Source organism: Orycteropus afer, unplaced genomic scaffold, assembly GCF_000298275.1.
Source record: "Orycteropus afer afer isolate SDZICR_OR568_19922 unplaced genomic scaffold, OryAfe1.0 scaffold00036, whole genome shotgun sequence".
NCBI classification, from domain to species: domain Eukaryota; kingdom Metazoa; phylum Chordata; class Mammalia; order Tubulidentata; family Orycteropodidae; genus Orycteropus; species Orycteropus afer.
Genome location: NW_006921623.1, coordinates 14,223,524 through 14,245,424, shown reverse-complemented (window position 1 = coordinate 14,245,424; position 21,901 = coordinate 14,223,524). Strand labels below are relative to the sequence as shown.

The 21,901-nt window shown below is 37.7% G+C and overlaps 1 protein-coding gene across 1 annotated transcript in view; it reads right to left on the bottom strand.

Moving 5' to 3' along the window:
* Window positions 1-21,901, bottom strand: part of ARHGAP20 (Rho GTPase activating protein 20) — a 170,236-nt gene that overhangs the window by 136,978 nt on the left and 11,357 nt on the right. Inside the window, exon 2 of the mRNA XM_007936564.2 lies at window positions 11,095-11,177. Within this exon, the coding sequence (XP_007934755.1) occupies window positions 11,095-11,177 (83 nt within the window). The remainder of the gene's footprint in view (window positions 1-11,094; window positions 11,178-21,901) is intronic.

Here is a 21,901-nt window from a genome sequence, read left to right as displayed (position 1 = left end):
TGTGATAATCAGCACATCTTGATTGCATGTTTGGTCAATTTCAGACTGCAGAAGTTGGCAAAAATTTTCAGTTTCCTCATCTTTGGCTTTGGTGGTTGGTGCATAAATTTGAATAATAGTAGTATTAACTGGTCTTCCTTGTAGGCATATGGATACCCTATCACTGACAGTATTATACTTCAGGATAGATCTCAAAAAATTCTTTGTGACAATGAATGCCACGCCATTCCTCTTCAATTTGTCATTCCTGGCATAGTAGATCACACAGTTGTTTGATTCAAAATGGCCAAAACCAATCCATTTCAGTTCACTAATGCCTAGGATATCGATCTTTATACATTGCATTTCATTTTTACAACTTCCAATTTTCCTAGATTCATACTTCATACATTCCATGTGCTGATTATTAATGGATGTTTGTAGTTGTTTCTTCTCATTTTGAGCAACCTGTATGCTGAGCAAATAATCCAAGAAGCTGGACTATATGAAGAACATGGCATCATGATTGGAGGAAGACTCATTAACAACCTGCAATATGTAGATGACAGAACTTTGCTTACTGAAAGTGAGGATGAATTGAAACACTTGCTGATGAGGATTAAAGACTACAGTCTGCAGTATGGATCACACCTCAACATAAAGAAAAAGAAAATCCTCACAACTGGGCAAATAAGCAGCATCACAGTAAATGGAGAAAAGACTGAAATTGTCAAAGATTTCATATTACTTGGTTCCACAATCAACACCAATAGAAGGAACAGTCAAGACATCAGATTATGTATTGCACTGGGGAAATCTGTTACAAAAGACCTCTTTAAAGTTCTGAAGAGTAAAGATGTCTCTTTGAAGACTAAGGTGCACCTAACCCAAGCCATGGTATTTTCTTTTTTTTTTTAATTGTGTTTTAGGTGCAGATTTATAGCGCAGAATTTGTTTTACATTCAACAATTCATGTACGTTTGGTTTCACTCCCCAATTACCATCCCCAACCCTAAACTACTCTCCTCCTCTCCTTTCCCAGTAACCCCCACCCGTAATCTTCATAGTTATGCACTCCTGTGTGTCCTGCTTTTCTTCCATGTGAATGTTGTCCCTCTGATGCCCCATAGCCCATTGCTCCAAGGGATGTATCTCTGTAGAGAATGTGGTGCATCGCCCTGGGTTAAATGGTCTGTGTGTACATCTTATTTACTATTGGACTGAGGGCCAGCCCTTGGGAGTGAGTTTTATCCCAGGCCCAAAGTATGTCCCAGGGCCATAGTCTTGGGGGTCCCACCAGTCTCCATCCAACAAGCAATTCTGGTCATTATTGTGTTTTTGAATTTTGTTCCACATTTTTCCTCCCACTCTATCCAGGATCTCCAGTTTTGATCCCTTCCCAAGTTGTTGGCATTGCTAGACAGGCACCATCTAGTTTTTCTGATCTCGAGGTCCATCATATCCTAGGGCTGACTGTTTCCAAATGCCCTTGGTTTTTTGCACTCTTCTTCACTTCCGACAATAGGAGACCATTAGTTGCATCTTAGATGGCCATTTGAAAGCTTTTAAGACCCCAGTTGCTAGTCACCAATGTAGGGCACAGAACAAGACTTTTATGTGTTTTGTTGTGCCAGCTGAGTCTGGCACATTGACTCATTAACAACTTGGGATATGCAGATGACAGAACTTTGCTTGCTGAAAGTGAGGATGAATTGAAGCACTTACTGATGAACATTAAAGACTATAATCTGCAGTATGGATCATACCTTAACATAAAAAAAAAAAGAGAAAATCCTCACAACTCGGCCAATAAGCAGCATCACCATAAAAAAAAGATTAAAGTTGTCAAAGATTTCATATTACTTGGTTCCACAATCGACACCAACAGAAGCAGTAGTCAAAACATCAGATTACGTATTGCACTGAGCAAATCTGTTACAAAAGACTCTTTAAAGTTCTGAAGAGCAAAGATGTTTCTCTGAAGACTAAGGTGGGCCTAATCCAAGCCATGGTATTTTCAGTTGCCTCATATGCATGTGAAAACTAGATAATGAATAAGGAAGATCAAAGAAGAGTTTGATGCTTTTGAGTTATGGTGTTAGCGAAGAATACTGAAAGTACCATGGACTGCCAAAAGAACTAACAAATCTGTCCTGGAAGAAGTACAGCTGGAATGTTCCTTTGAAGCGAGAATGGCCAGACTTTGTCTCACCTACTTTGGTAATGTTGTCAGAAGGGACCATTCTCTGGAGAAGGATTTCATGCTTGGTAAAGTGGCAGGGTCAACGAAAAAGGGGAAGGCCCTCAACAAGAGGGACTGACACAGTGTCTGTAATGACAGGCTCAGGTACAACAGGGATTGTGGGGCTGGCACAGGACCAGGCAGTGTTTCATTCTGTTGTGCATAGGGTCCATACAATGGATTATTGCTTGGCAATAAATAGGAATGAATCACTGATATATGCAACATGGATGAATCTCAAAAATATTCTCCTCTGCCAAAGATAGGCACAAAAGAAAAAGCAAGACAAAGAGGGCTATTTCTATTTGACAAAAGGTACAAAACACCAAAAAGAAATAACTATCCTGACTTTATGGATCTAACAGTATAGTTTCACAACATATATAGCAAAAAACTGAAAGAATAAGAAGAACTCTGCAAGTCTACAGCTGAAGCAGGAAACATTTTACACAGCTCTTTTAGCAAGTGACAGAGCAAGAGGATAAAATATTAGGAAGGGTATCAATGATTTACATAACAGGTAGCATGCTTTTCAAACATAAATGTAGTACATGTAAAACTTGACTATATATCAAGTCATAAAGAAAAACAAAACGTCAGATACCATATAACCATATTCTCTGATATAAGCCATAAAAATAGATACCAAACCAAACTCACTGCCACTGAGTCAATTCATAAATGTAGATATCAACATTAAAAATTATAGCCAAAAATGAAAACAAAACAAATATAAAATAAAATATATAACATTTTAATTTATTGCTTTACACTAGAAAATATCCAAGTTTAAGTAAATATGGAATTATATTAAGCAATGTAATTTATAGGTATTTTTAGCTTCTGTGAATTGGAGGCAAAAGTCAATGATTATAAGTGGCGGACTCATTTCAGAACGATTCTGTTATTTTCATTTAAAGTGCTGAGCTCTGATATGTCAACATGGAGCCACAACTGACAGAATCTAATGGCCACAATCATTTTATTATGATAGCAACGATGAGGTTTCTTATATCTAGCTTCTAAGGCAGAGTCTTTATCTTGAGATAGGAAATTCTCAAGTTTGAATTCATTTCATTGATGCAGTGTAGTACACCGGTTAAGACCACAAATTTTAGAGTCAGAGAGCAGTAGATTTAAATTCCAACTCCATTATTGAATAGTTATGAGAACTAAGTAAAGTACTTTAAATCTCTAAAGATTAAATTACTTTCTTTGTAAAATAGAAAAACTACCCAACAATGTATACACAAAAGGTTTAGCTTCAAAGATGGGATATGGTAAATACTCAATTTAAATTACAGCTGTTATTGGTATTACCATTCACATTGCCCTACACCTCAAAATTCACCTGCTCACAACCATTTAGACTCTCAACAAAACTTGCTCATCTTCTTGATTAGCCAACTTGTTAATATCATCACCATTTACCCTGTCTCCAAAAGCTAGAAATTTCACTCACTTCCTTACATCCAAATCATACTGATTCTCATTTATAAACATCTCTGAAACCTTCTCTTTGTACTGTTTCATAAATAAGTTCCTACCTGAGTTGTCTGTCTCATTTCCAATCAATTCTTAGGCTAAATTAAATCACATCACTAATTCTAATTTTCTCTGATGATACCCCACTTCCTAGAAATCTAAAGCCCTCATTTCCTGACACTCTTTTCTGCAAACTTTGGGCTGTGGCTTAAATTCTTATTTCTAGAATATTATACAGCCTGTTTCTTCTAGCAGAGCACTCCTATTTATCCATCAAAGCCCAGAATAGACAGTATACTTCTATGAAGCCTCCTCTCATGCTCTTAAGGCAGTTTCTTTGTTCTCCTGTTTCTATCCTAATTACAGCATTCATATTCTATTTAAAATAATTTAATTTTGACATTTTTCTTTTCTACTAGTCTGTGAGCTCCTTGAAGGAGAGTACAGAAAAGCAAGCCTTTTTTACTGCCTACCTCACAGTGGGCACTCTTGAGAGAAGGGTTTGCAAGGACCATTCATACGCTTTTCCACTGGCCTTGTGACTGAGTTACTGTTAGCATAAAAAATGCAAAGCGGTAGCACTGTGGGCTGGTGGAGGAAGCAAATGAAGAATTTAGTCCATTTCACCCTACCCCATCATTTACAGATGAGGAAAAGTTCTAGTCGCAGAAAGGATAGGTGATGCTGTAAGGGTCATATTAGATAGTGATGCAGCAAGAACTAAAATTCATCCTCTGGATTTTCTCATTACATCAGGAGCTATTCAGTAAAAGAACGAATGGAAGCGACTCACAGTACAGATGATGATGTCTTGGTTACCTAGTGCCACTATAACAGAAATACCCCAAGTGGGTTGTTGTTGTTGTTATATGCCGTCGAGTCGGCCCCCACTCATAGCAGAGCTCCTTACCACAAGTGGGCGGCTTTAACTAAATTTATTTTCTCACAGTTCAGGAGGTGAGAAGTCCGAATTCAGGGCACCAGCTCTAGGGGAAGTCTTTCTCTTTCTGATGTCTCTTGGTCCTTGTCTCATTGCCAGCTGCTGTTCCTTGGTTCCTTGACTATTTTCATGTGGCTGGCATCTATCTCCCCCAACCAGTGCTTGCTTGCTTCTGTGCCTACACTGCTCCTTTTATCTCTCACAAGTGATTAGGTTTACAACAGATCCTGCATTGATATGGCCTCATTAACATAACAAAGAACCCTATTCCCAAATGGGATTACATTCATATGTATAGAGGTTAATTTCAACACATATTTTTGGGGGACAAAATTCAATCCATTAACAGATGACATGTTAAACATGTGAGCATTTAAATCAACATACATTAAACACAGCTAGTCACTCCAGATGTGACACTTCTTTTTGGCACTGGCTGTGTTTTGGTTGGTGTTACAATCTTAGGCAGTAGTGGATTCTTACACCTCCTTTACTGCTCCAAATGAGAACTGACCTTCTTCTTGAGGGGAAAAAGTATTTACTCATTAAATTTAGCTGATATTTACCAAGCATCTGTTTTATACCCAGCACTGAAAATGTAGATTTTCAAGAATAGAATACATGGTTCCTTCACTAGAAAAGCAAATAGTCATGTTGGGAAGACAAGATCTACATCTGGAACCCAGAAAATTAGACATTATGTAATGGGGGACCACAAAGATTTATATATATTTATATCTTTATTTAACAAAAACTTGTAAGAATACATTGTGCCAGATGCATTGTCATTTAACTATTTTAACACCCCAGGGGTTTTCCCCATTTTACAGAAGAGGAAAGTGAGACCTGAAGAAGTAATTTGGCTATATTCTCACAATTGGTCAGAAGCAGGGCCAGCGTTTAAAGTATGGAAGGATGGCTCCAGAGTTCACACTTTCTTAACTATGAAGCTTCTCAGTAATAACAACAACAATTACTGTTCTGCTTCCTTCATATCAAGGAGCCCTGGTAGCATAGTGGTTAAGCACTCAGCTGCTAACAGAAAGGTTAACAGTTCAAATCCACTGGCTGCTCCAGGGAGTTCTACTCTGTCCTATAGGATCACTATTAGTCAGAATCCACTCAACGGCAACAGATTAGGCTTGAAGTTTCCTTCATATCTTCTTTTTAAGGGTTCTGAAGGAAAGTTAATCATGAAATGACAAAACCCTTCTGTGAAACCCTAGGTTTCAAGCTGTAGAGGAAAAGAGATTGTATCTAGTCCTATCCTTAGGGCAGCCTACTAACCCTGTGCATAGGAATGAGGAAGGGTTAAAAAACATTCACTAATGAGGTAGTGTTCTCCTTGTGCCAAAATGAAAGATAAAATTGAATCATAACTTCAATTAGCAAATTAGGGTATAGCTGAAATGAAGAAATTAAACAGATGTGCTGTTCTATAACTGCAGAAATAAATTAATCTGACCCAGTCAAAGCCCAATAGAATGTGGAGAGACTTAATATAATTCCCAAATATTTCCTCCTAGAATCATACCATAAGAAAATAGCACATTGTACCAGAAACAGATGCACTTGATTGTTTTTAAAGAATATAGAAAGTACTTTGAAAAGAATAATACATTGGTATGTGGGTCTGGGAAGCCTTCTACCTAATAAAACAATGAATTCCATCTTGATAAAAATTTGCCAACTTTTTCACCTTATAAAGTGATTACTGTCTCTTCTCTTTACATCTGAATTTTATAACTTTGATTAATGTTCCTTGCAAGGAAAAAAAAAGTGACTTTGCAGGTTTCTGTAAATCTTTATGTATTAAATTTCTACTTTGGTGTTCTCATCACATAACCTTGGCTCCTCTATGGATCTCTCAATTAAAACCTCACAACACACTGTGTAAAATGGTAGGAATAGGCTTGGTAACGTAGTGCCTAAGGCATCTGACTGCTAACCAGAAGGCTGGTGGTTCAAACCTGCCAGCCACGCCTTGGAAGGAAGTCTGGGGAATCTACTTTTGTAGTAGACCCCCAAGGAAGGGTCGCTATGAGTCAGGTCCGACTCCACGGCAGTGAGTTTGTTTTCATGGTTAGAGCCAACTGGCATGCAAAACAGTACAAGGAATTGTGTTTGGCACAGGTTTTTTTTCTAAGATAACATGCCAATATCATTTATTGTAATTTTGAAAAGGCCTTAAAGATTTAAAAAATACTTCTGAAATTCAAAATTTTATTTTAAAGCCTTATACCAAAAAACCCTATTTAGGCACAAGTTTTATAGAATTCCAAAAGAAGTCTAGTAATTTTTCTTTTAAATTAAGTTTTCTTTTAAATTACATCAAACTGTGACTATAACCATCTTAGAGTGTCAGCATAAAACACAATTTCATGAGGTCATCTAGATCATTCCCTTTTCCTTATCTGGAAGGTTTACACTAAACTATCACAGGCAGAGGAGGTTTTTACTCTGTCATGAAAGTACATTTTACCACAACCCTCAGTAAGTCACTACAGAGTACTCCTTTCATTTAAAAATGTTATCACCTACTCAGATTAATATTAAGATTATGATGCTAGCACTAACACAGAAAAAGAAAATGGAATGATGAGGAACTTATAACATACGATGGGGTAGGGTGGAGAAGCCTGAGTAGGATGATTTCAGGATGTGTGTGTGTGTGTTTAGTCATATACAACAACAGTGAGTTGACCTCATAGAAGTAGAAGCAGATGCCTTCCTAGTTCTCCAATGCCTTCTGCTTAGTGATCCCCCACTGTGTTATTCTCACCCAAACTGACAAATCTATGTAGGTCTAATCATAATTCACAGCTTTGGCCAGATATGAACCTTCTAGAGCTTCTTCAAGGAGCTGTGGTGGCATACTGCCTAAGGCATTGACTGCTAACCAGAAGGCTGGCGGTTCAAGCCCACCAGCCACTCCTCAGAAGGAAGGTTGGGCAATCTCCTTCTGTAGTAATACTGCTTCAGAAACCCAAATGAGGGGTCACTATGAGTCGGATCTGACAAAACCAGGTCAAGTCTCCACAGTTCAAGCCCTCATTTCCCAGAGTCATTCTAGGTATATTTAGAAATTTTGCTTAGGGAAACCTCAAGAGTTATCAGGGTTTACTAAGAATAAATCCAAAATGTTCTGTCCCACTCTTGCCTCAGGCCAGATCCAGAAATATAATTGCTTTGGAAAATGAATTTAATATTAGACTCTAGTTGGCTTCCGGACTCTGCATCTATCATCCCTTTGTTATCTCCCATCTTTTATGGTCCTCAGGGTTTCTCTACCGCAATAATGTGTACTTCTGTTGTTATTACTGCTACTACCACTAGTAGTAAGAATAAATAGTCTACATATCTATCTATCCATTTGGGTTATGTGCCAGAGACTACTTCAAGAACTTTACATATATAAGACCCATTTAGTCTTCCTTGGGAGCTCTGGTGGCATAGTGCCTAAGTCATTTGACTGCTAACCAGAAAGCTGGCAGTTCAAACCCACCAGCCACTTCTCAGAAGGAAGGTTGGGTAATCTACTTCTGTAGAGATACCACCTTGGAAACCCAAGGAGGGGTCGCTATGAGTCAGATCCGGCTCGATGGCAGTGAGTTTGGTTTTTGGTTAGTCTTCCTTACAACTTTATGAGATGAATATTAATATTATTATCCCTGGTTAAAAAAAAAAAAAAAAGCCTATTCAAGGTCACGCAGATATTAAGTGGCTGTACTCTCAATCTACTTATGAAAATGAGCCACTGAAAACTCTATGGAGCATAGCTCTGCTCTGATACATGGGGTCATCATCAATCAGCGTCAAGGACAACTGGTATTAAGAATAAAACCTGGCAATATAGCTATACAATCCGTACTCATAACCACTGCATCATCTTTATTTATTTTTTTGATTTTACCAGGACCAGGGATCTGAGTTCTAGTCCTATATCTGCCACTAATCAACTGTGTGACCTATGGAAGACTTTGATTCAATTTCCTCTACATAATCAACCAGGCTCAACAATCCATTAATAGTCATAAAATGGTGTGATGATGAACACACTCAAACATTCATTTATTTTTAATAACTATTAAATTATAATTATGTTTAATATATTTTTTATAATTATAATTATTTTTAATAACTTTGGAAAAAGAAGTCCTCAAGTCAATCCGACTCATAGCAACCCCTCCTTAGCTTGCCGAGACAGTTTCACTATGGAAGTAGATTGTCCAACCTTCGTTCCCAGCAATGGCTGGTGGGTTTGAATCACCAGCCTTCTAGTTAGCAGTCAAATGCCCTAGGCATTATGGCACCAGAGTTTCCATGATGATAAAGTAGGTGCTTTATAGTAACATACTTGACTCTGCTGCTACTTAATCTATTAGCCATTAATTACTAAGCAAGAAGTTAACTAGGGGACACTAGTAGACATCTTAAGGTGCTACCTCAAAGCCAAAATAAAATATGGATATAACTCCAGAAATACAAAATGTCAGTATAAAAGGCTATTTCTTCACTGTTTGTCCCTACACTATACATGAATATCTTACAGGTTAGTCCCTATTGTTGTTGTTGTTGTGTGCCGTCGAGTCGGCCCCGACTCATAGCGACCCCTCCTTGGGTTTCCGAGGCAGTATCACTACGGAAGTAGGATTGCCCAACCTTCCTTCCGAGGAGTGGCTGGTGGGTTTGAACCGCCAGCCTTCTGGTTAGCAGTCAAGTGCTTTAGCCACTATGCTACCAGAGCTCCTGACAGTCCCTATTATATGTTGAAAAATAGTAATGATCATTTTTGGGTATTAAAATTTTGAGTTATTAACTTGGACTTCATTAATTTTTCTTGTTTCCTTGGTATCATTGATAGAAAAGCAAAATTCTAATTATGAAACTTGGAATTATTTTTAGTAACTTTGGAAAAAGAAGTTATTTACTTTATAAAGCAATTCACTATTATGACTTCTTTAAAACAGCAAGTTCATTAATAATCAATACAAAAATGACTTATGTACTTCAGGAACATTAATTATAAAAGGTGAACAAAAGTCAAAGGTTTTCTTGAATGGTTGTTATAGTAAGATTTGATCTCTAATTAAACAACAACACAAAACAAAATTTGCAAATGGAAGAACTAATATATCTCTGTTAAAGTGATAAACAGGAAGAAAGACAAATAAAAATTCTTATCAGATATGCATAGGAAAGAGTTTGGAAGGATATACAAATGATTGATAGTAGTTACACTTGGGAATGGAGTGGGGACATTACATTTTGTTTGATATATGTCTCTATGGTTTGTTTTATAAGAAATGTGAACTACTTAAATTCATTTTTAAAACCAGTTCCATACTTTATTTCTTAAAAATCTGTCTCAGAATTCACAAGGCAAATAATGCACAAAAAGATTGCTATATAACTTGCCTTAGTGGTCTTTCACCAAGACTGCATCAGAATCAGTTATGGACAATTTTTTAAAAATATGCAGATGCCTGAGTCCCACCACTACAGAACAGTGAATTAGAAAGGTTTGGTAACCACCAGATTAGATGCCTCTAAGGTTCTTTCTGGGAGCTCTGGTAGCATAGTGCCTAAAGCAACTGACTGCTAACCAGAAGGCTGGTGATTCAAACCCACCAGCCACTCCTTGGAAGGAAGGTTAGGCAATCTACTTCCATAGTGAATATTGCCTCAGAAACCCAAGGAGGGGTTGCTATGAGTGGGATCTGACTCGACGGCAGTGAGTCTGGTTTGGTTTGAAAGGTTTTTTCCAATGCTGAGATCATATTACTTACAAATATTTTATACAAATTCAAGGTCTAACCATCCAGCAGTTAGGTCTAACCATCTAACAGTTACATCGAGTAAAAGCATTATTTCCATAAGCTAAGTGAAGGTACTGTTCCCCAGCACTACATACTAGATCATGTTACTGATCTAGAGAAACTCATGTGGAATAAACTCAAGATGCAAACAAATGCAACTTTAACTTAAATAAATATTTTTCCTATGATTATTTTAACACAAAACCTAACACTTTTTGCTACTACTGAGGTAGGACTTTGGGGACCTGACTGTAAAATAAGCACCGATTGCTGCAGCAGTGATAGGGAAGCATGGGTAGGGGGTAGGGCATGGCTACATATCACTTTACTGGCTCATCTATCCAAAACAATCATAAATGGCATTTCCCAGTAAGTCAGGTAAGTGTTAGCAATTTTTCTATCATGGCACTTCATCCATGTCCATGGTTCTTGATCCTATTAGGCCTAATACTCTTTTGTCTCATGCACACACACACACACACACATAAATGCCTTTTTTTCTATTCTGAAATGAAATTCAGGTATTTAACTAATACACACACAGAATCCCAAAAATACAAATAAAATACTTCATCGAATATAAAGTTCCAAGTACATGGCAAGTGTGTAATACAAAGATTTTCACTTACTTGGTACTGGGTCGTTTTTGCAAGGCTTTGTCCAAGATAAGAGATGGAGCACTCCTCCTCCTTTCTGCTAGTGTTTTCATTTTCTGTTAAAAAAAAGAAAAAGAAAAATGAAGATCATATGGCAAGCCAAGCAAGTAAATGCCAGTTTCCAATCCAATTCAACAAATTTTGTATTGTCTTTTCTTGTCTATCTTATAATACCATTATGGATGTAAACCATGCCATATAAAATAAGATGTTTAAGTGTCAAAAAGCGGGACACTAGATACTTTTTAAGGTCACAAAAAAGGAGTTTAAATGTCGACCAAACTGTTTGAGAGCAGCACTATCATATTATTATCAGTCACACGTAATGGTTACATTGCTTTTTACGTGTCAGGCTCTATTCTACAGGCTTGATATGTTTTGTTGTTATGTGCCGTCGAGTCGGCCCCAACTTATAGCGACCCTTCCTTGGGTTTCCGAGGCAGTATCACTACGGAAGAAGGATTGCCCAACCTTCCTTTCGAGGAATGGCTGGTGGGTTTGAACCGCCAGCCTTCTGGTTAGCAGTCAAGTGCTTTAGCCACTATGCTACCAGAGCTTGATATGGATTATCTCATTTCTAACCCCAAGTATTATCAGCATAGTACTACTATGCCCAAGCTGAGATTCAACGAAAGACAGAATTTGGAGACAAGGAAAAAAGTTAAAGCAAAGGCATAGAGTCCAGGTTCTTATAAAAGCATTTAATCAACCTTTACATTTTATTTTAAGTTAAAATATTTACATATTTGGAAATTTCTTCTTCAAAATAGATTTTTTTATATAACTTAAAAAAAAAGGAAAAACCTTTTGTCCCCCTTTACCAGGTGGTGTGTTAATATAGACTTAACTGGATAATTCAGGTACTCTGTTTCCAATGACCTAAAATTTGAGGTAAACGAGGTTTCACTCAATGTTAATTATCGAGGTAATTACTCTCTAAAATCAATCTTACATATTTACCACTTCTAGATACAGCCTGTCCTGGTCATATTGTCAGAAGGGATCATACCCTGGAGAAGGCTATCATGCTTGGTAAAGTAGAGAGTCAGTGAAAAAGGGGAAGACCCTCAATAATATGAATTGACACAGTGGCCGCTATGATGGGCTCAAGCATAGCAAGGATTGTGAGGATGGCGCAGGACCAGACAGTGTTTCGTTCTGTTGTACACAGGGTCGATATGGGTTGGAGCCGACTTGAAGGCACCTAACAACAACAACAGATACAGCCAGAACACCTGCCACAGGAAATGGCTGAATAAATTTAACATTATTGACAAATAGGCACAAGTAAAATTCAGGCTGTGTCACCAATGCAATTCATTCTTCATATCCTTTCACTCTATTCTGGCCAGTAGTCTCACCCACTTCCTGAGGACTTATGCCAGCCATACTTGTGGACTGGAGGCTTCCCATAAAAACTCACTAGCTGGCTCAGAAGAAGCCCTGGTGGCACAATGATTAAGTGCTTGGCTAAAGGCAGTCGTTCTAACCCACCAGCCACAAAATGATTTGAAGGCAACAGGTTGGGGTTTTAGTTTCTTTGTTTTCTACATGATTAATAAAGAAACTGCTTCTTAGGTGGTAAAAGAAAACCTATCTTAACATGAATAGAGGAAGAATCAACCAGTGAGCATGGAATGCTGAACTACTTGGGCTCAATTATTATCACCAAAATTCACCATCCCCGGGGATCTTTCCCAAACAATTGTCACCACTGCCCTGGCCTCAATGTTGCTGCTCCTTGCATTAGTAGTCTGGCTCACATGTAGAATCTATATGCCCAAATCTCCTTAGCACAGCTAAGGCAGTGGCTGAAAAGACTATACAACACATTAATAAAGGACAGGATGTTAAGTGGGTAAGCAATAGAGAATAACACACATTTCAATCAGGAGTTACCAACCATGAATCAATTTAGGGCAGGTGAAATGGTATAAAAATTTTTGCATAATGTGTGTTTGCTGCCTTCCTTCTTGTGAGTGAGCCCACAGCTTTCATTAGATTCCCAGAAGAGCCTGGAATCTCTTGTAGCTGCAGTTACTTCAATAAGGTTGATATAATATAGCTTTCAAACTCTATCCCAGTGTTTCCATTAGTTCCATCTCTTAGGAACATAACCGTCAGGAACCTAGCTATCTTGAGGCTAGTGTGACTGTAGGGACTACAGAAAGAAGGGATATCTGGGAGATAAGTGTTTCTGTTACATGGTCCAGGAGTCCCTCCTCCTGTGAAAAGTCTCAGTGTTAGAAGACTGAGTTGACTTTACTATGAAAAGTAACAGTTTGTTCATATGTATCAAGCTATGTTCAAGATTTTTTGCAGGATTCTGTTTTACCTTCAGGGCTGGGCTTGACTCCTACTCCCTATTCTGCTTTTCTTTATTCCAAACATGTTTCCTACTTGAAACTTTGAAATTTGCTTCAAGCTGTATTTGGGTCCTTTACCCTCTGCCTGCTTTAACCTTTAAGGTCTACCTAAGCAACCTAGCTGGGGCCGCATTCCTGTACCTATCTAAGCAGCCTTATTTCTACTGCCTATAACTTTCTCACACCATTGTCAGCAGATCCAAGCTTTTAAACCAGATCATCATTAGTACGTGATTTTTCATTTTTGATTTCCTTAGGTTTCAGGTTTATGAAGAATTTGAAAAGGTTTCAAAGACAGCCATAGAAAGAGGAAGACATAGAAAAGTACATGGGAGGTACAGACAATAAAGGTGAACCCTTTTGCATCTATAGTACTGCATTGTCAGTGATGGCAAGCATTGATCTATGGAAAGATAGATGGGTAGGCAGCCTGAACAATCAGGTATGTCTAGGCATGACCATGTATAGGGTTACCAGGCAATGTTTCTACATCTGTATTTCTATGTGCTGTTAAAACATCCAGATGTAGAATAGAGATGACAAGGGACGAGGTTGTGGTGGCTTCTTGGCCACAGTCAGCTACCTGTAGGGAATGAGTAGTTGGACCTGTGGGCTCGGAACCATGGTCACAAAGGACATCAAGCTCAGTTGGCTAACATACTACATAAAACATTTTTCTACATCCTACTTTGGTGAGCAGCAACGGGTCTTAAAAGTTTGCAAGTGGCCATCTAGATGCAACGATGGGTCTCTCCTCATCCACAGCAAAGAAGAATGAAGAAAATTAAAGACGCATGGAAACAATTAGTCGAAGGGACTGGTACACCATGGGATTCTCAGTCTATATGACCATGAGACCGGAAGAACTAAATGGTGCCTGGCTACCACTGTCAACCATTTGGAGGGGGATCAGTGCAGGAGATCCTGGATAGAGTTAGAGAACAATGTGGAACAAAACTCAAAATCATTTAAAAAAGACCAGGTTTGCTAGTCTGATAGAGCCTTGTGAGATCCCTGAGAGTATGGCCCCTAGCCACCATTCAGGTCTGGAACTGAACTCATTCCTATGGCTTCCAGCCAAACCATAGACAGGAATATGGGGTGAACATTTATATCGGGTAGATACACTCCTTGGAGGAGCTCTGGTAGCATAGTGGCTAAAGCACTTGACTGCTAACCAGAAGGCTGGCGGTTCAAACCCACCAGCCACTCCTCAGAAGGAAGGTTGGGCAATCCTACTTCCGTAGTGATACTGCCTCGGAAACCCAAGGAGGGGTCACTATGAGTCGGGGCCCACTCGACGGCACATAACAACAAACATAACAACACTCCTTGGAGCAATCAATCATGGGAGAACAGAAGGGCAGTATTTGCACAGGGAGATAGCTCCAGAGGCTGGGCAAGCATGGGAGGGAAGGAACAGGGAAGAGGTAACTATGAGAAGAAAGTGGGAAGAGAGCTGTTATATTGTGGAAAACTGCAGTCAATGTCAAAAACTAGATCTTTGACTTTCTATGTACTAACTGCTATATGGAAAATGAATTTGCTCTGTAAACTTTCACAAAAATCACAACAAAAATTTTTTAAAAAGCCATAAAAATAATTTAAAATACTAAGATACTATGAGAAAAATTAATATGATCTGAAATTCTTCATATGGAAACAGTAATTGTATCCAAAATCTAGTAATAATCTCTAAATATTTAGTTATAATATTGTTGTTGTCATGTGCCATCAAGTCGGCCCCGACTCACAGCGACCCCTCCTTGGGTTTCTGAGGCAGTATCACTATGGAAGTAGATTGCCCAACCTTCCTTCCAAGGAGTGGCTGGTGGGTTTGAACTGCCAGCCTTCTGGTTAGCAGTCAAGTGCCTTAGGCACTATGCTACCAGAGCTCCTAGTTATAATATAGAGGATAGTAAGTGTCTTCCAAGGAAGATAAGATAAAATGAAGTGGGGCTAAACTACAGAATGAGGACTCCAGGCTGATCTTAGGTACTAATTCTTTGAGAAATTTACAAAAGCTATGAACTAAATTTTGCACACAATTTCAGAGAATTCAGAAACTCCCAGGCATGTATTCCTTAGGGATTTACTGACCCCATATTAAAGTCTTCTGATAAATGGAAATCTTTCTGAGAGTAGTATCTGTTAAAATATGAGAACAGATAATCTAAGAAGAGTGACAAATTTTCTTCTGTAATGTTACTTTAAAAATAGGAGTTCTTCATGGGAACCTAATTGAGAGGATCACTGTCAGATGTATGAGGAATGAAATGCTAAACAAATCTGCCTCATTTGGCTGAACTCAGATTCAAGAGAATGCAATCAAACTACAGATAGATAGAATATTGTTTTTATTTGAGGTACCATTGTTTGTACTGAGGCTTACTCTATCACCAATGGGATATGCAATCCAAGGCATTCACTTACTTCTCTGGGCCTTCCCTTATCTATAAAATGAGAATATTTGGATTACACAATTTCCTAAATCTCTTCTACTTATGATATTCTTACATTAAGGGTCCACCAAAGGCTCACCCTGGAGATGCAAGAAAATAAACATTACATGCACCATATACTTAGGATTAACAGGATTCATTTCCCTTGTAAGTAATAAAGTTCTTAAGAACAGCCAATATAACTGGGGGCCTAATAAGTAGATTAAGGTATTAATTCTTTCAAAATACACAGATATCTTTCTTTTGCTCAAAAGTATAGGGATGCAAGGGCCAAGGATGACTTCAAAACAATCTCACTGATCTACCACAGAATCTGATCTTGGCAATAAAGACTTGGATTTTCTTTTTGCCTCGGAAACCCAAGGAGGGGTCGCTATGAGTCGGGGCCGACTCGACGGCACACAACAACAACAACAACATGAAAATGCAATACACAGAAACAGAATGACACTATTGTACTGATTCTTTTACAAATGTATAATAGTATAAACTTGTCAGGACAGGTTGTGCTTATGCTTATACTAGCTCTAACACATTTCACAGTTGTTCAATGACAGGGAAAACTGTGATTCTTTGCTTCACAGGAAACAGGAGATAAGCTGGAAACTGTGTGTTTGTTTGTTTGTTAGCTAAAAAATTACAATCCACAATGCCATTTTTCATAATGTTCAAGTCATATCTAGGTGGTCATATCTAGATGACTAAATAGTGGATGCCATTCTTAAGCTAAACATTTTTTGAAAAGTAACCTTTTTTCTATTTTTTCAAACTAATGTGTCAAACTATACATGAGACAAAAAAATCAAATGCATCTATCTTTTGGGAGTGATTTTATTGGTATTGAATCATTTACCTAGTCTTAAAAAAACCCAAAAAACTAAACAAGAATTTCATGTGAGCTAAAAAGTAAACAAACATGAAGTAGTATCAGTTATACCATCCTGACTCCCTGCTCCATTGGAAAATACGGAGAAGAGCTTGGAAGAGTTTGTAAAAGGGAATAAATTTCTTTAAGTGTTGTCTTTTCACTAACAACCATTTGTATCTGTTAAGGAAATAAAACATGAACACTAGAGAAAAACTAGATCTTTGACTTTCTATGCAGTCTCAGATGACTCAATCTCAGCTATATTCCGTACTGTAGGTCAAAAAATCTATTCTGCCCCAGAGATAGTAACAGAGGCCATAACTAAAGGCAACGATGAAGATTCAATTCAATTTTTTCTTTTACATTTCGGTAATTACACAAAAATGCAGCAACATTATCAGCTAATCTGTAAAATGCTTTCCATGTTACGTCCTTTTATCTTGTTGGATTAATCATACATTCAATATCCTTGTGCCCTAGCTCACTTCGTATATTATGCCTCAGTTACAACATTTTGTATTATTTGTCTTCTTTTTCTAGAGAGCAGAGGCTGTATCTTCAATTTTCTGCCTTCCTTCAAAATTATTTACTGACTCAAGTCTGCAGCAGGCCTATCTTTGCATTCCCAAAGCATAGTACAATGCCTGACACAAACTATAAAATCAATAAATGAAAGTCTTATAAGAATTTAAAAATCCACTCACTCTCCACACAAACATACACACCGAGAAACAAACAAGCCTTAAGAGGCTCTGCTAGAATACTGTCATTAAGGAACATGTAAGTACTTACTATGGAATTTGATGGTAAGAGTCATCCTTGTACACTTCAGACTATGTCTTTTGAACATCATGTTGACATTTATCTCAAGCCACATGGTAAACATATGCTTGATAGTAAACTAAAAAGTTAATTACACTTCAACAAATGGTGCTGAGATAACTGGATATCTATATTAGGAACCCTGGTAGCATTAGTGCCTAAGGCACTTGACTGCTAACCAGAAGGCTAGCAGTTCAAACTCACCAGCCACTCCTCAGAAGGAAGGTTGGGCAATCTACTTCCGTAGTGATACTGCCTTGGAAGCCCAAGGAGGAGTTGCTACGAGTCAGGTCTGACTCAGTGGCACATAAGAACAACAACATATGTAAAAGAATAAAAATGGGCCCCTACTTCATACCATATACAAAAATAAACTCAACTGTTTTTTAAAATAATAGCCAAAATTATAAGCATCTCAGATAAAAACAGAGGTATAAATCTCTGTGACCTTGGATTAGGTAATGGTTTCTTAGACAAGACACCAAAAAACACAAGCAACAAAAGAAAAACAGATAAATTGGACATCATCAGAATTAAAAACTTCTGTGCCATTAAGAGTGAAAAGACAACCCATCTAACCCGCTCAGAAGTTCCAGCCTGCACCAAGTGAGGCAACCGGGTGTTTGCCCCAAGCCAGTTATAAGACAAAGCCTTACAAGCCTGGCCCATATCTGAATTTGTCCTCAAAATCAAAAGCTGATTAGATTTCAGAGAATGTATTAACAAAAATTTTTCCTGGATAATTAAATGATATTGAACCCCAAACACAAAGGAATTTTCCCCTATCTGCTGGATGGGTATAAAGATTATTATTAATCCATACTTTTCCTTAATGTTTCCATTTCCCTTTTTTGGAAAGAGAGTTGGTTGTTTTGTTGTTACTATAGTTACTGTTTATAAAAATCTGTTGTCAGCTGTGTCATTTAAAAATATTTGCTTGATCTGGGTCCAAAAAAAAAAAAAAAAAAACCCAAAGAATGGGAGAAAATTTCTGCAAATCAATATTTGCTAAGGGACTTGTATTATATTATGTGCCGCTGAGTTGGACCCGATTCATAGCGACCCCTCCTTGGGTTTCCGAGGCAGTATCACTACGGAAGTAGATTGCTCCATCTTCCTTCCAAGGAGTGGCTGGTGGGTTTGAACCGCCAGCCTTCTGGTTAGCAGTCAAGTGCCTTAGGCACTATGCTAGCAGAGCTCCTATATATATATGTGTGTGTGTGTGTTTGAGAAACTATTACAACTGACTAATTTTTTAAAAAAAGGAGGGAGGGGCAAAGGACCTGAGTAGACAGTTCTCCAAAGAATATATACAAATGACCAATGAGCACATGAAAAGATACTCAATGTTGTTAGGCAATAGGGAAATGCACATCAAAACCAGAGTTTTAAGATAGTATTTCACAGGCACTAAGATGGCAATAATAAAAAAGACAGATAATAACAAGTGTTGGTGAGAATGTAGAAAAAATGGATTCCTATATACAGTTGGTGGAAATGTAAAATGGTACAGCTGCTTTGGGAAATGGTTTGGCAATTTCTCAAATGGTTAAACATAGAGTTAACATACCAGCAATTCCACTACTATAGGCCCATACTCAAGAGAAATGAAAACATACGTCCATACAGAAACTGGAACATGAATGTTCAAAACAACATTATTTATAATAGTCAAAGAGAAGAAGCAACTGAAATGTTAATCAATTGGACATGATTGATAAATTATGGTTTATCTATACAATGGAATATTATCTGGCAAGTAAAGAAATGAAGTACTGACACATCTACAACATGAATAAACCTTGAAAACGTTATGTTAAGTAAACAATGTCAGTCACATATTGTATGGCTCCAATTATATCAAATATCTAGAATAAGCAAATCTACAGAGACTTAAATTAGTGCTTGCCTAACCAGAAGGTTGGCAGTTCAAACCCCCAGCCATTCCTCAGAAGGAAAATTGGGCAATCTACTTCCATAGTGATAACACCTCAGAAATTCAAGGAGGGGTCGCTATGAGTCGCATCCGACTCCACGGCAATGAGTTTGGTTTTGGCTTAATGGTTTGGGGAAATGAGAGAGAGAGATTGAGAGGTGATGGTTGAGCAGTACAAAGTTTCTTTTTGTGGTAATGAAGTCGTTCTAAACTTTTCTGTGCTAATGTATGTACAACTCTGAATAAAAAGCCACTGTACACTTTAAATGGGTGATGTATGATACATGAATTTTATCTCGATAAAGCTATTTTTAAAAAGTTAATTATAAAACCACTAAACTACTGGGCTCCATCCCAGAAAACTGGTTCATAGCTAGAAGTTAGAATTTTTTCACATTATAAAAATCAACTGAAGTATAATACATGAAAATGGAAATTATTTATTTGCCTCTTATCCAATACATTTTTATACAAAATGTTTCAGTGGCTCTCCTTATGAATTCCTCAGAGATCTGACCTCTGCCCACCTGCCTATTGTGGCTTGCCCATTCATCCCCACATCTACTACTCCTCCGATGCCCCACTCTGTTTTTATATAGCAAATTCTCACCTGTGTAGTAGGTGGATGAATTAACACTCCCTATACTCAAGAGCTTAAGGTGATTACACAGTATTTCTATATGGGAAAATGAAGTTGTAAACAGGTAACTGAAGAAAAATGTTCATTTTGTTTTTCCCAACAATTCAGAAAATACATTATACATGAAAACCTAGGTAGACTCTCATTAAGGAGCTCTGGTTGTGTAGCGGGTAAAGCACTGCTAATCAAAACGTCGATGGTTCAAACCCACCAGCTGCTCCACAAATGAAAGATGAGGCAGTCTGCTTCCATAAAGATTCATAGCCTTGGAGACTCATTTGGGGTAGCTTTGAGTCGGAATTGACTCCAGGCAATGAGTTTGCTTTTGTTTTGTTTTATTTTGTTTGCTTGTTTGTTTTGAGACTCCTATTGGGATTTTAACTTCACAGTCAACCAAGACATAAAGCCAGAGTAATATTTTTGAAATCTCTGCATCACTCTGAATCTGGTCATTGTGAGTTCTAACACTGATTAAAGAAAAAGAAAATATACCACAAGACAGGGGCTGGATGAAAGATTTCAGTCAGAGATGAACTGTAATTTTTCATGATGTTTTATCCTACTTCCTTTATGAGAAAAATAATTCCAAGCATTTCAGTTGAATGTAAGTGAAATGGTGCTGAAGTTACTTTCAAACATTAAAAATAAGTATAGCATTAAAATAACTGTTTTGAGGAAAACTTTTAAAGCTAAAGACTAGAAAAAAGTATTTAACCAAATTTACAAATTAGGTTATTCAAACTCCACCATTACTGTATTTTTCACAAATAACATACCCACACATACAATGCACAGAAATGGACATAGTGTACTTACGAAAATAACATGGGGGCGGGTGACCGGTGACATTGTGTGCTTGGCAACAAATGTATATAGCATGCACTATTTGTGTAAAAACATGGTAATTCTTTTGTCAATACAAGTTTGTGGTCAATAAACTTGTTTCTTGCTTTTGCTACAAGTCTACAGCATTTACTTCTGGAGACATACCCCCACCAAAGAATAATTATACTTGAAAAGATACTGGTTCTTCAAGGGAACAAAAGAATCATTTTTAACACTGCACCTTGCTTCTAGGTCTTCTTATCACAACCAGGTTTTGACTGCTGGATAAGCTGAAGGTTCCTGCTATTGTCAGTTTGCTCTGTGATGAGTGTGATTTTCTGTTTACTCAGTCATCATATCCAGACTTAGTTTGAATGTTTAGGTAAAACAATGTTATCACAATACAGATTAGTCTAAAGGGACATTACTTCCTTTCTTCTGAGGTTAAGAAAGAAACTCTGATTTTTGGTTTCCATGAGATAATTATCACTTTGAAATATAACAGTAAGAATATGAAAAGCTATATAATGTAAAAGAATGGGTACTAGGCTAGGAGATATTGGACCTTATTTCCAGTCGCTCATTCTACCACTTAACTTCTCATATTCCTCTGTGTAAAATGGACATAATACCTGCCCTATTTATCACAAAAGGGGGCACAATGGTTAAGAGTTCAGCTGCAAACCGAAAGGTTGGTGGTTCAAACCCACCCAGTGGCTATGTGGGATAACAAGACCTGGAGGTCTGCGCCTATAAAGATTACAGATTAGTGAACTTCATGAGGCAGTTTTACTTGGTCCTACAGGGCTGTTATGAGTTGGAATCAAGTTCATGGTACACAACAATAATAACACCTACTAC